The sequence below is a fragment of the Hyperolius riggenbachi genome, chromosome 9 (assembly GCF_040937935.1).
Source record: "Hyperolius riggenbachi isolate aHypRig1 chromosome 9, aHypRig1.pri, whole genome shotgun sequence".
Taxonomy (NCBI): Eukaryota; Metazoa; Chordata; class Amphibia; order Anura; family Hyperoliidae; genus Hyperolius; species Hyperolius riggenbachi.
The window spans coordinates 130,025,533-130,039,958 of NC_090654.1; the positions used below are offsets into that span (position 1 = coordinate 130,025,533).

Genomic DNA, 14,426 nt, shown 5'->3' on the forward strand with positions numbered 1-14,426 from the left:
TCCATTCCAAACAGCTACTACAACAGTCTGATGTAAAATCAGCTTCATTGTGCTACGAAACAAACAGAACTATTGAACCAGGACCTTTTCAGCAGATCCATCTGAAAATGGCGCCTGAGAATAATGGCGCGCGGTGTTTCCGCTAATCCGTTTGCCGCTTATTGCTATTTAACGTTAAAGCCTTATTGTTATTTAAAGTTAAAGCCTTATTGTTGTTTAGCGTTAAAGCCTTATCGTTATTTAGCGTTAACACAAAGAACCCTTTCTGTACCTATCCCTAACCCCTAAACCCCCCCCCTGGTGGTGCCTAACCCTAAACCCCCCCTGGTGGTGCCTAACCCTAAACCCCCCCTGGTGGTGCCTAACCCTAACCACCCCCCTGGTGGTGCCTAACCCTAACCACCCCGCTGGTGGTGCCTAACCCTAAGACCCCCCCTGGTGGTGCCTAACCCCAAGACCCCCCCCGGTGGTGCCTATCCTTAACCACCCCCCTTGTGGTGCCTAACCCTAAGACCCCCCTGGTGGTGCCTAATCCTAACCACCCCCCTGGTGGTGCCTAATCCTAACCACCCCCCTCGTGGTGCCTAACCCTAAGACCCCCCTGGTGGTGCCTAACTCTAACCACCCCCCTGGTGGTGCCTAACCCTAAGACCCCCCTGATGGTGCCTAACCCTAAGACCCCCCAGTGGTGCCTAACCCTAACCTTGACAGTGTTACATTAAATCCATTCACCATTTTGCAGTTAAATAACATCTGCAGTTTGGCTTATGTAGGGCGCTATTGATAAATAACATTACTGTGGGCAATAACGTCTGCTGTTTGGCAAATTAACGGCACTATTGATAAATAACGTTAGTGTGTGCCACTATCGATAAATAATGTTAGTGTGTGCCATTTTTCTTTTTTCCCTGTGCGCCATTATTATGCAGTACTAACGATAAATAACGATAAGCGTATCTTTTTAATGCGGCGCCATTTTTATGCATAGGCGCTGTGCGCCATTATTCACTGATCCGCTTTTCAGCTAAGGCCCTAACACAGTGTTCCCCAACCCTGTCCTCAAGGCTCACCAACACTGCATGTTTTGTATAAATCCACAGAGGTAGTTAATCAGCTCTCCAGCAACACTAAATATCCCACCTGTGATTGTATGTGGTTTCCTGCAAAACATGTACAGTTGGTGGGCCTTGAGGACAGGGTTGGGGAACTCTGCACTAACAGCTAGAGATGGCTCGAACCTCCAATTTTCGATTCGCAAACACGAACTTCTGCAAAAGTTTGGTTCGCGCGAATCTTCGCATTCATGTCACGTTTGTCATCTGCTGAACATGTTATGAATATTTCACAGGGGTCCTTCTTGGTTACATTGACTGTTGTGGTGATGTTATTACTTGACAATTGTCCTTAAAAAAAAAAAAAAGAAACAGCAGAATTTTATTATTCACTAAAGTAAAAGTAAAATCTAATCCACAGTAACCAACAGGAATAAATACAGTATCTCAATGACTGAGCAACCCTGCACTGAAAATAAATTTATGAGATAATTAATTGTAATTAAAAAAATAAAGCTCGTAAAAAAAAACTGCGCTGCGAATAAGAGCAAATGGGAAGTCCAAGATGCTTAGTATAATCTTCTGCTTCTGAGGAGATTACCACAAAACTCTCCACAATACAAGTGCTTGAGCTCCAACAGACGCCAGTAAAATTGCCACAGACGTCAGTAATATTGATAATAATGAAATCCTCAGCACTCTACCACCAAGCTGCAGTATTTCACATGCACTCATCAGATGTTGTGGACTGAACAACAGCTCACAGTGCACGTAGGCAAGCCCCCCAACTGTCCAGAATCCTGTGGGACTGTTCCGAATTGGGGGGGCTATCCTGCTGTCCAGTTATGACTCCCCAGTGTCCCGCTGGCTGGGGGGGTCAGATGTGAAAAAAATGATTGGGGCGCCAGCCGTGCGGATTTGGTGTGTGGGATGCGGGTCCAGCATCATATTCTCCCTCCCTCCGAATGTGTCCCCCTGTGTCCCCCCTGTTTGCAGAGTAAGTTTGCGCAGCGGAGCGGGCTATCATTTAATCTTCCCATTCATCCTCCTGTACCGGCATCTGGTTTCACTCTACTTCCTGTGACGTCACAGGAAGCAGGAAGAAGAGAAGAGCCAGATGCCGGTACACAAAGATGAATGGTAAGATGACAGCCCTCAACGCTACACACTTTACTCTGCAAACAGGGGGAGACGGGGGCACATTTGGAGGGAGGGAGAATATGATGAAGGTCCCGCATCCCACACACCGCATCAGCGCGGCTGGCACCTCGATCATTTTTTTTAGCCTCCTTTCCAGTGCCACCCTCCTCCCCACCCACGGGCACCCTCACCCTCCTCCCCACCCACGGGCAGGGTATATTGGCTATTTTTTTTTTATTTAAAAGGCCCATTGTGGTTTTAATAAAAAAAAAATTCATATGAAATGTATGCATGACTAGGGGTGTGTCAGGGATGTGGTTGTGGGTGTGGTTTAAGTGTCCCGCTTTCTCATTTCAAAATGTTGGGAGGTATGCACGCAGGACTAGGAGAGACAATCATTATGGGCGAGTGTAATGTCGGCAGGCGCAGGGTGAAGCCAAAAGACAACTCATCCGACTCCTGCCCGAACTCCCAGATAGTGCCAAATACTATTACCCCTCTAAGTTGTACTAACTTGAAGGGGGGAGGGGGGGGGACAAATAATTTGGGCACTGGCTATTGCCACCAGCCGAATTACCTTTCTTTTAGATAATCTCTGTGGCACCCGGCTGCAACTCTGGGCACCCAAATCAGCCACGCAGCACTGGTGTCAAATCGATTGGCGCAGCGCTGCACCAAGATCAGCAGCTTTGAGGACTGGGGGTCACAAAAATGGCAGCTACTCCTCAGTCAAGCCGCTGGCCATGATCAGAGACACTGCTCTTCCCTCCATGATAAGACCGCTGTGCAGGACGAGCTGATTGCCTCTGTGGCTAAAATGTATGCAGTGTTGTGCTAATACTGTGTAATCCCCTGCACTTATTTGACTTTGTTTTAATAAAATTTTAAAACAAGTTTTCAGTATGTGAGGTTTTTATTTCACTTCCTACATCCTAGTGCTATTTGCATGCACAGGGCTCCCAGCTGAGTGAAGAGAGGCAACGACAATGCGGCGGACGGGGTGGGCTCAGCTGATTTCCGAAAGATTTCAGACTGAAATTGATCAGTAATTTTGCAGTCAATGGGCAGCCAACAGATCTCTCTCTACTCAGATTCGATCAGCGTGATTTGCCTCTTGGTTGAATCTGCCCATACATGGCTAGATGTGTGGCTACCTTAAGGGCCCTTTTCCACTAGCAATTGCAATCACAAACGCCAGCGATTGCGATTTTTCATTAATTCTGTTATGCGATTGCGATTTTTCATTTGCATTGCATTATCACTCTATAAATCGCTCCAGAAAGCATTTGCGATTTCCAGATCGAATCACTATAGTGGAAAATACTTCTAGCGATTTCTATGATAAAGTAACAACCATATCGATTTAAAAATCACTAGCGATTTGCGATTTTGCGATTCAGCTGTGTAGTGGAAAAAGGCCCTACCTGTCCCTATTTTTGCACTGGGGCCTGCTTGGACAATAGAAAAGTATTCTTATCTTTGTTAGCCTTATACCCTGACAAGGTGCCAGCTTGTTTTTTTGACTTATAGAGGAACTTTAACCAAGGATTGAACTTCATTCCAATCTGTAGCTGATTCCTCCTTTCCCATCAGAAATCTTTACCTTTTCTCGAAGAGATCATCAGGCGAGCATCTGTATGTCTGATATTGTGGTGAAACCCCTCCCACATGTGATGTCATGATTATGGTCCATGGTAACGGCTTTTTCCAACCACCAAGCATGCAATATCTCCCTATAGGCATAGAACTCTCAGTAACAAACATTCCATACAGATCACCTGGCACAAGTACTAAAGATGACCCCGCCGGTGATAAATTGCAGAACTTCAATCAGGAAGAGGTAAGATTTTACAATGGTCAAACACTGACTAAATAATGTATAAGTGAATATTGTTAAAAAAAAAAAAAAAAAAGAGCAAGTTTTTTCATTGCTATTTTCACTACAGTTCCTTTGGGATTGCGGTCCTTCAAAAACAAAAAAAATCAGGAACATAGTTGCAGCGAACATGTGCATTCTCCCCATTAACCTTGTCAGCACAAAGAGATGGAACCCATCCCCTACCCAACAGTTATAGCACTTAACCAGCAAGTAATGAAAAAACATTGCAGTATGTACTTCTCTTCTTCCCTGCATAGTCCACACTCTCTACTCCGAAAACTTTAACTTAGGGGTGTGTTTTTATCTAGATAATTTTGTAACTACAAGCAACAATCTAGGAAATCTGTTCCTAGGGCTACTTGTGATAGGGAGTCCACAGTGACTGCAGATTAACGTTGTCTAATCCCTGCCTTTCATTATCACAACATAACCAGTAACATGGATTTGTGCCAAACTCTAGCAAAACAGATGTGTGAAAAGGTAAAAAAAAACTGCAGAACATTGATAAAATGGCAGTACACTGCCTATAGTGATAACTACAATGTCAGCTGAACAAGGAAAAACAATTAGAAAGCTTTTATCAATTTTTGACTTGCAAGGTGGCCAGTAAAAGATAACAAAAATCATAGTTACTAAAGGAGATAAGACAATTCCTGGTGCAAACATGTCTTGTTCAATTCCCTGGGCTCCCTAATCTCGATCTCTGGGAGCTGGTAGGCTAGCTTCCTTTAGAATTGCACACTAGATACACTTTTCTATGTGTCACTCTGCTGTCACTCGATGCACAGCATGGCAGAGAGGCATCTATCATTTTGAAGGCCCTGATGTCTATAATTCATCTGTTCAATCAGAGACCAACATAGTTTGTATCATCCTATATATAATTAAATAAGAAATGTATACGCAATTGGAATGGGTCTTTGCAATAAGGAATAATTTAAAAAGAGACAGAAATTGCTCCTGAAGAAGCGAGCGCTATCTGCTTCATGGTTCACAAAACACATCTAACGCCTATCAATCTCGGCCAAAACCATAAGTTCTTTAAGATATGTCAATACTATGTGGTCATTTACTTCCTAGATGAGATGATCCTCCACAGCTGTTATTGGTGGATATCAATGTGAAAAGGAAGTTATTCCATAATCCTTGTATTTAATAGCGATTGACCGAACCTCAGATTTTTGGTTTGCGAACCACGTTCGCAAACTTCCGCGGAGGTTTGCGAACATGCGAACTTTCGCGAACCTCAATAGACTTCAATGGGGAGGCAAACTTTGAAAACTAGAAACATTTATGCTGGCCACAAAAGTGATGGTAAAGATGTTTCAAGGGGTCTAACACCTGGAGGGGGGCATGGCGGAGTGGGATAGACGCCAAAAGTCCCCAGGAATGCTAAATTGGAGGCCTAAAGTGCTTTAAAACATCTTGCATGTGTATACATCAAATCAGGGAGTGTAATTAGTGTACTGCTTCACACTGACACACCAAACTCACTGTGTAACGCACCGTAAACAGCTGTTTGTGTGGTGCGCACCATGGCCAGAATGCAGGCGATAGCAGTTTTCAAGCCCATATGGTCGGGCTGAGGTAGCTGAATGACAGAACAACAGTGACTGTGTGTCCAGCTGATTGAATTTGGTCTGTCCACAATGAAGCAACGACCTTATCTATTTTCTCAGGTCAGGTGTGCCCCCCAACCCCAACACACTCATATAGCCGTTGGTCATTGCTTCATTATGATACGCAAGCCCCTTCACCATGGCAAGGTGAATTGACACATGTACATACCTTTGTTTTGTGGTTGCAGCTGCAGTGCAGCCAGAAAAATTAGGCAGGCATGTATACGCACCAGAAAAATTATTAAAGCGGCTGCTGCTAGCAGCGGCCTTAAAAATTCAGGAATCCGCCTGGAGTCCTGGTGGACCCTGCTGGTGATGGCAGTCAAGCGGCCTGCAGGCAGAGATGCTGTGTGGGGACCGACTTTGTCTTGGGGCAGGCAGCCAGTCACATGGCGTGCAGGCAGAGGTGCTGTGTGCGGGGACTGACTTAGTCTTCAGGGGGGCAGTAACCCTCCGTGATCCATGCCTCATTCATTTTGATAAAGGTGAGGTACTGAACACTTTTGTGACCTAGGCAACTTCTCTTCTCAGTGACAATGCTGACAGGACGCTTGAGGCAGGGCAAGACAGAAGTTGGATGGCAAATTGTGACAGCTCTGGCCACAGGTCAAGTCTGCGTACCCAGTAGTCCAAGGGTTCATCGCTGCTCACAGTGTCTACATCCACACTTAAGGCCAGGTAGTCGGCTACCTGCTGGTCGAGGCGTTGGTGGAGGGTGGATCCGGAAAGCGCTAAGGCGAGGCGTTGGACTAAAGAATGTCCGCATGTCCGACATCACCATGAGATTGCTGGAGCGTCCTGTCCTTTCCTGCGTGGACATGGGAGGAGGAGGATTACTGGCAGTGGCACCTTAATTCCGTTGTGCTGTGACTTCACCCTTAAACGCATTGTAAAGCAAAGTTGCCAGCTTGTTCTGCAAGTGCAGCATCCTTTCTGCCTTCAGGTGAGTTGGTAACATCTCCGCCACTTTGTGCCTGTACCGAGGGTCTAGTAGCGTGGCCACCCAGTACAGCTCATTCCCCTTGAGTTTTTTGATACGGGAGTCCCTCAACAGGCTGGACAGCATGAAAGACGCCATCTGCACAAAGTTGGATCCAGACGTACTATCCTACTCCTCTTACTTTACCTCAGTGATGTCAGGTAAGTCGTCCTCCTCCCCCCAGCTACAAACAATACCACGAGAGTGTTGAGCAGCACAACCTCCTCTACTCCGCCTCTCACCTTGAGCGGCACCTGCTCAAGCCTGCTGCGGTTGTTCTTCTGCCGCCTCCTTATTAAAACAAAAAAACACCTTCCTCATCATCTGACTCCTCTTCCCCACACAACTCTTCCTCCTCCTCCTCCTCCTCCCCCCTCTGTGCTGCCGCAGGTGTTGAGGAAACATCTGGTTCTGATGAGAATTGATCCCACAACTTTTCCTCCTGTAACTGTTCCTGTTCACGCTCATCCAAAGCTTGACCCACCATTCTACGCACGGCACGCTTCAGGAAAAAGGCATACGGGATCAAGTTGCTGATGGCACCTTAACTGCGACTCACCATGTTTGTCACCTCCTTAAACGGCCGCATGAGCCTGCAGGCATGAGTGTCCAGTTCTTCTGCCAGAACATCCCCAACTCCCCAGAGCATGTCCTTCTACTGTAGTTGTAGAGATACTGGTTGACGGCTGTCTCCTGTTGTAGCAGGCGGTCGAACATCAGCAGGGTTGAATTCCAGTGAGTCGGGCTATCGCAAATCAAGCACCTCACCGGCAAGTTGTTTCTCCGCTGAATATCGGCCAAGTGTGCCATGGCCATGTAAGACCGCCTGAAATGCCCACACAACTTCTTGGTCTGCTTCAGGACGTCCTGTAAGCCTGGGTACTTACACACAAATCTCTGGATTACAAGATTGAGCACATGTGCCATGCATGGTACATGTGTCAACTTTCTCAAATTCAAAGCCGAAATGAGATTGCTGCCGTTGTAACACACCACGTTGCCGATCTCCAGTTGGTGCGGGGTCAGCCACTGAGCCACTTGTTTGTTCAGAGCAGCCAGGAGAGCTGCTCCAGTGTGACTCTCCGCTTTGAGGCAAGACATGTCTAAGATGGCGTGACACTGTCGTACCTGCCATGCAGCATAGGCCCTGGGGAGCTGGGGCTGTGTAGCTGGAGAGGAGATCGCAGCACCAGTAGAGTTGCGCTGCCACTCAGCCAAGGAGGAGGAGAAGGAGGACGACAGCGAAGAGGATGTAGCAGGAGGTGTAGGAGGAGAAGGAGAGGAGGTGGCAGCAGGCCTGCCTGCAAGCCGTGGAGGTGTAACAAGTTGGTTCGCTGCACAGCCACGTACTCCCTGCTTGCCATCGGTCACCAGGTTGACCCAATGGGCTGTGTAAGTAATCTACCTGCCCTGACCGTGCTTGGCAGACCAGGCATCTGTGTTCAGATGGACCCTTGACGCAACGCTGTGTGCCAGAGATGACACCACTTGCCTTTCTACTTTCTGGTACAGTTTGGGTATTACCTTTTTAGAGAAATAATTGCGGCCTGGTTTCTTCCACTGCGGTGTCCCAATGGCCACACATTTTTGGAAGGCCTCAGAGTCCTCCAGCTGGTATGGTAACAGCTGGCGGGATTACAGTTCCGCCAAGCCAGCTGTCAGACCTCGGGCAAGGGGGTGACTGGTAGACATTGGCTTCTTCCGCTCAAAGATTTCCCTCACGGACACCTGGCTACTGCTGTGGGCAGAGGAGCAGGAGCCTCTCAAGGTGAGAGGCAGAGTGGAGGAGGTTGACTGTGATTGTGATGATGCAAGGGAGAAAGCGGCTGAAGAAGATGATGCATCTGAAGGAGGAAGAGAAGGAGGGTGGTTTTGCTTTTGTGTGCTGCTTTTGCTCAGGTGGTCTTCCATTGCAGTTTGTGCCTTTACTGCATGTGCCTTCGTAAGGCAGTTGTCCCTACGCGAGTGTAGGCCTCTCCACGGCTCAATTTTTGGTGGCAGAGAGTACAGATGGCATTGCTCTGATCTTTGGCATACACACTAAAAAATATCCACACTGCTGAGCCCCCCTGGGGTGTGGGCACTATGGTGGTGTCAGCAGCTGACGTTGAAAGGCATGTTGGCTGGCTGTCCATAGGTGGCGATACATGGTGCGGGACGCTGCCCCAAGCTGTTTCTGATGGCGAGCTCCCCCTGTTTCTTTCAGCAACTCGTCTCCTCCTACTCCTCTCTGACTCCCCCTCTGAACTGTCCCCCTGTTCATCTCCTCTATTGGAAACCCATGTCGCATTCGTATCATCATAATCATCATAATCATCCTCCCCAGCTTCGCTTGTATCACACCTCATATACTGCACCAACAGCAGGTACTTCATCATCATCCTCCTCCTCACACGTTACGTCCATAGTGTCGCCTTACTCAGACATATGAGGTGGTGTAACTTGCTTAACACCTTCATCTTGTTGTAACAATAATGGCTGTGAATCAGTGATTTCCCCACCAAATAACTCCTGCGAAGTGTCAAATGTAGCGGATGTGGTAATTGTAGTAGCGCTGGTGGCTGTGGAAGATGAGGTGTTTTGTGTTAAATTTTTAACCATGTCCCGACAATCTTGGGAGTTGATGGGACGTGCCTTCTTCTGAGCACTATACTTTGGGTCAGGGCCGCACAAAATCACATCAGCACGACCTCGAACAAACCTGCCGGGTGGCCTGCCTCTGGGTCTGCCTCTGGCTCTACCTCTGCCTGTTTTGTCCATATCGGAGGGATGAAGTGAAAGGTATGCACTGACTTGATTAATACAATGCGCAGTCACACAGGTGCAGTGAAAGGTATGCAGTGACTGGTATTACAATACAATGTGCAGCTGTCACACAGGTGCAGTTAACAGGTATGCACGGACTGGTATGCTAAACAGCGTGCGGTCACACAGGTGCAGTGAACAGGTATGCAGGGATTGGTATTACAAATGTGCAGCTGTCACACACAGGTACCGTGAACAGGTGCAGTGACTGGTGGTATATTACACTGCTAGCACTCACGTAGGTGCACTGCACAGGTTTCAGGTATGCACTGCAGTGATTGGTATTACAAATGTGCAGCTGCCTGTCAAACACACACACAGGTACCGTGAACAGGTGCAATGACTGGTGGTATTAACAATGCGTGTGCTCGCGTAGGTATAGGTAGGTAGGTGCACTGAACAGTGAACAGGTGCAGTGATTGGTATTACAAATGTGCAGCTGCCTGTCACACACACACACACACAGGTACCGTGAACAGGTGCAATGACTTGTGGTATTAACAATGCGTGCGCTCACGTAAGTGGGTAGGTAGGTAGGTAGGTGCACTGAACAGTGAACATTTGCAGTGATTGGGATTAAAAATGTGCAGCTGCCTGTCACACACACAGGTAGTCACTCACTGAATGTGCTGGGTCTGCCAGTGGCACAGTAGGAATTACCACCAAGGGGCTAAAGGCCAGCTGCGACTGACTGACAGGGCTGTATATAATGCAAGTGGGCCACACAAAAAAAAAATAGATCACAAGAACAAGATTAGCTTCTCAAAAAAGCTGTTGAGGGGTGCTTTTTTAGCAATAAGAATCAGCAAGGAGCAAGCTAACAAGCCTACAAGAGCCTAACTAAGCTTTCCCTAATGTCTCTGCAGCAACCTCTCCCTTCTCTAATTACTGCAGGCACACAAGTGAGTCCAATGTCTGACGCTGCCTGGGGGGGGGGGGGGGGGGGGCTCCAGGAGGGAGTGTAGCCTGATTGGCTACAATGTGCCTGCTGACTGTGATGTAGAGGGTCAAAGTTGACCCTAATGATGCACTATGGGGGCGAATTGAACTTCTGGAAAAGTTTGCGGTTCTCCGCGATCGCGAACCCCGGAAGTTTGCCAGCGAACCATTCAGGCCATCTCTAGTATTTAACTATTCAACTATGTATTTAACTACGTCCTATACACACATGAATGCTTATTGTGAAAATTAGACTAAGAGCTGGTCCACACTAGGTCCGGAAACGTATCCGTGGCTGCGTTTTTCAAACCTGATGAAAAACGGAGTCCCGGATACTAATGTTTAAAATAGCAGCCAGCCTCACCCAAGTAAAAAACGGATCCGTCTGCGTTTGCGGGGACCCGTTTTGAAAACCTGAACGGAAGGTCCGGATCTGCTGCATTTTCACGCAACGGATCAGGACCACGGATACACGCAGGGGTAGTGAAAGCAATGAGAAAACGCATCTCCAGCTCCACAGGCAAAAAACGGATGTGAAAACGGATAGCCTGAGCTTTATGATTGGCCCAAAAAATCCTCCCACTCCTTCCTAATGATAGAGACGTTTTCTGTCAGGGAAAAACCTGAACGGAAACTGATACAAAACTGATGCAAAACTGATGCACTTTCATCAGTTTGCAGTACGGTGGGTACTTCCCCTGATCCGGACTGCAGGGTCCGTCCTGCAACCGGGTCTAGTGTGGACCCAGCCTAAATGTATCCAGTGGTAATCTTTCTGTATCTGTAGATATACATTTTAAAAATGATGTATTGTCCTTTATAATAAATAAAAAGCTAATTTAACCTACTGGCCTAAGATATACAAATTTTTCCTGCACAACATTATCAATCAATACAAAATCTATCCTTGTGAAAGTCCCACAAACCAACAGTATTTAATTGAGACTATCTCAATCTCCTAATGCTGGGTACACACTATGAGATTTTATGGTCGATTTTCTGTCAGATTGATTATTTCTAACATGTCTGATTTGCTTTCCGATCGATTCCCGAGCATTTTCCCATCGATTTCCGTTAACTTAAATAGGAAATTGATCGAAAATGCTCGGAAATCGATCGGTGTGCTGCTACGCAGTCAGATTAACATGTGAATTGTACCATTCCAATGCATTTAATTGTATATGTGGTTATATGCTCCATCTAGTGGCTGTTACTGGTAATGTTGTATGCTGTCACATATTCTGCCTGTCACGTGATGCCTATGACACTCTTTCCCTTCTTGGCTCCTCCCTGCTTGGGTGTTTTCCTTTTCCTGTCTCCATCTTGTTATTCTAGCCTGATGCAAACAGGCACACACTCACTGCTCTCCTAGCTAAGAAAGGCATCATCTTTTGACCACCTGTAACCTGTGTCCGTCTATACTGCTGCATCTGAATCTTCTCACAGAATAAAGCAAGTAATCTGATGAATCTGGTGTCCGGTGAGTTCAACTGTCTGATAAGGATTGTCCACGGTGATTTTATCTGCATATTCAGGCCAGGCATAGAGGTCTCTCATGGGATAGATTGCTATTACAATGATCTGAGTCAGAACAGTCAAAAGATGGTGAAGATTTCTTCAGCTTCCTGTCTATGTAATGTGTGTGCTTAATCTGCAATCAAGCTCAGTGCCATCCACTATCTTGTGAAGCACATGGTCACAGCACAAGCTTACTGCAATCCAATGAATGTTTAAAACTGTTCCTCTGCAAACACCTTCTAAGCTGCTGTTCGTATTCTTAAAAAGACAGTACCATTTTTTGTAAAACTACATAAAATGTCTATACAAGGCTCTGAACACTCTTTTACGGCCGAATCAAAGCAGATACGTCATGCCTCTGAACCGGCAGACGTACGGGGAGCAGATTCTGCAGATGATACTGAACTGGGTGCAAGACCCAAACGTACAATTAAACCAACACAGAAACTGAGAGAAAACTATGAAGTCACTAGAGAGGAGTTCGCCAGTAATCTGTCAGACCTCTGGGACAGAACCTCACATTGCATTCCAGCCTTGTCACAATCTAATGATCAACCAGCTGAAATAAGAGACTCTATAAATCGCCTGTTTGCTTCGTATGTACGCTATCAGCGACTGTCTGCAAAATACTCAGCTTTCTTGCAGGACTATAATACAGAGGATTCTTTGGCATAACTGGCCAGGACTGATGCACTAAACCAACAAAGGGATCTCTCAGTGCAAAATGCTAAGCTTAAGGCAGAACTCCGCATTTCTGAACTGCAGGAGACCAGATCTCACAGATCCAAATCATCCAAACACACTGCACTTTCTTCTAAATCCTCTCGTTCCAGAAGATCTATATTAAGCGACAAGTTAATAGAGGCCCGTGCTGATGCAGAAGCGAAAAAGGCGCAAACTTCCTTTATCAGAAAGGAAGCAGAGATAGAAGCTCAGCAAGCAGAGATGAAAGCACAAATGAAGATCCTTCAGATGGAAAGGGAGGAAGCGGTTTCCCTAGCAAGGCTGAAGGTCCTTGAACAAGCAATGGGACAAAGTACTAATTCAGACTGCCTTATCCCAGTAGAACAAGAAGATCCAGCCGAACGCACTAGTGAATATGTTCTAAAGCATACTGTCTGCAAGGATACAAAGTCATCTCTCTTACCTCCTCCTCCTGACGAAACTGTTCTAACTCCCAATGTAGAGACCTCCCAGCTTTATATGCCTGAGCCTCTTCAAGTCTACAACACAAGTACATCTACGCAGCAAACCACATCAGTTCATGCCAACCAAGTGACTTCCAGCGACAAGACGCATCTCAAGCCAAAGCCTGCACAAGCCTTAGAGACTACACCACAGTTAAACGCTCGTGCAACATCATTCTACCCTGGTAAACCTCACCTTATCTCACCAGAGCACTTTCACACCCAAGGGGTTCCACAAGTTACTTTGGCACCAAAGAGTGAGAGATCAGACATGAATGACTTTGCCAGATATATGGCACGCCATGAACTCATTACCACCAGCCTCTCAAGGTTCGACGACTGTCCAGAGAGCTACAGGGCCTGGAGATCAACCTTCAAGGCTATTATTGCTGATCTCAACCTTACTACTAAGGAAGAACTTGACTTGCTCATAAAGTGGCTGGGACCAGAATCTGGGGGTCGTGTTAAAAGACTCAGAACAGTACATGTTGACAACCCAAGTGCAGGTCTTGCTGCTGCATGGGCAAGACTTGAGCAAGCCTATGGTAGCTCTGAAGCCATAGAAAACTCTCTATTCAAAAGACTGCAAAACTTTCCAAAAATAGGGAACAAAGACTATCGCAAGCTCCAAGATCTAAGTGACCTCCTCATGGAGCTAAAGTTGGCAAAGACAGACCCACGTCTATCTGGATTGAGCTTCCTGGACACTGCACATGGTGTCAACCCAGTGGTATCTAAACTGCCATACGGCATGCAAGAGAAATGGACTCAACAGGGCTCCAAGTACAAAAGAGACTATAACATATCTTTTCCTCCATTCTCATATTTCTGCAAGTTCATTTGTGATCAAGCCTGGATGAGAAACGATCCCAGCTTCAGCTTCAGTGAACCCAACCTGCCTGCATCATCCTCGCCATCATCAAGGTATGACAACATAGCAACAAAACGTAGAGACTTACATAGAGCAATATCTGTTAAAAGAACAGACCTCTCACCCACCACAACCTCACCTACTGATCAGGGTGTTGTGGATGACAGAGATAAAGACCCTAATCGTCGATGTCCTATTCACAAGAAGCCTCACTCTCTTAAAAAATGCCGTGGGCTTAGGGCAAAGCCCTTACAAGAGCGCAGGGAGATTCTCCAGAAACTTGGCATATGCTACAAGTGCTGTTCTTCTTATAGCCATTTTGCTAAAGACTGTGAAGCTGTCATCAAGTGCACAGAATGCGGTAGCGACAGACATGTTACATCCATGCATCCTACTCCACTTCCGGACAACTCACAGAAGCTACCTGCTTCCACTCC

At 46.6% G+C, this 14,426-nt stretch overlaps 1 protein-coding gene across 8 annotated transcripts in view; it reads right to left on the minus strand.

The window, feature by feature from the left end:
- Window positions 1-14,426, minus strand: part of LOC137532689 (T-lymphocyte surface antigen Ly-9-like) — an 883,190-nt gene that overhangs the window by 503,292 nt on the left and 365,472 nt on the right. For 7 of the 8 annotated variants that reach the window (XM_068253506.1, XM_068253511.1, XM_068253509.1 and 4 more), the window contains one exon: window positions 1,239-1,403. The exons of the other annotated variant lie outside the window; for it this stretch is intronic. In XM_068253506.1, coding sequence (XP_068109607.1) covers window positions 1,239-1,403 — 165 coding nt within the window. The remainder of the gene's footprint in view (window positions 1-1,238; window positions 1,404-14,426) is intronic. 8 annotated transcript variants of the gene reach the window in all.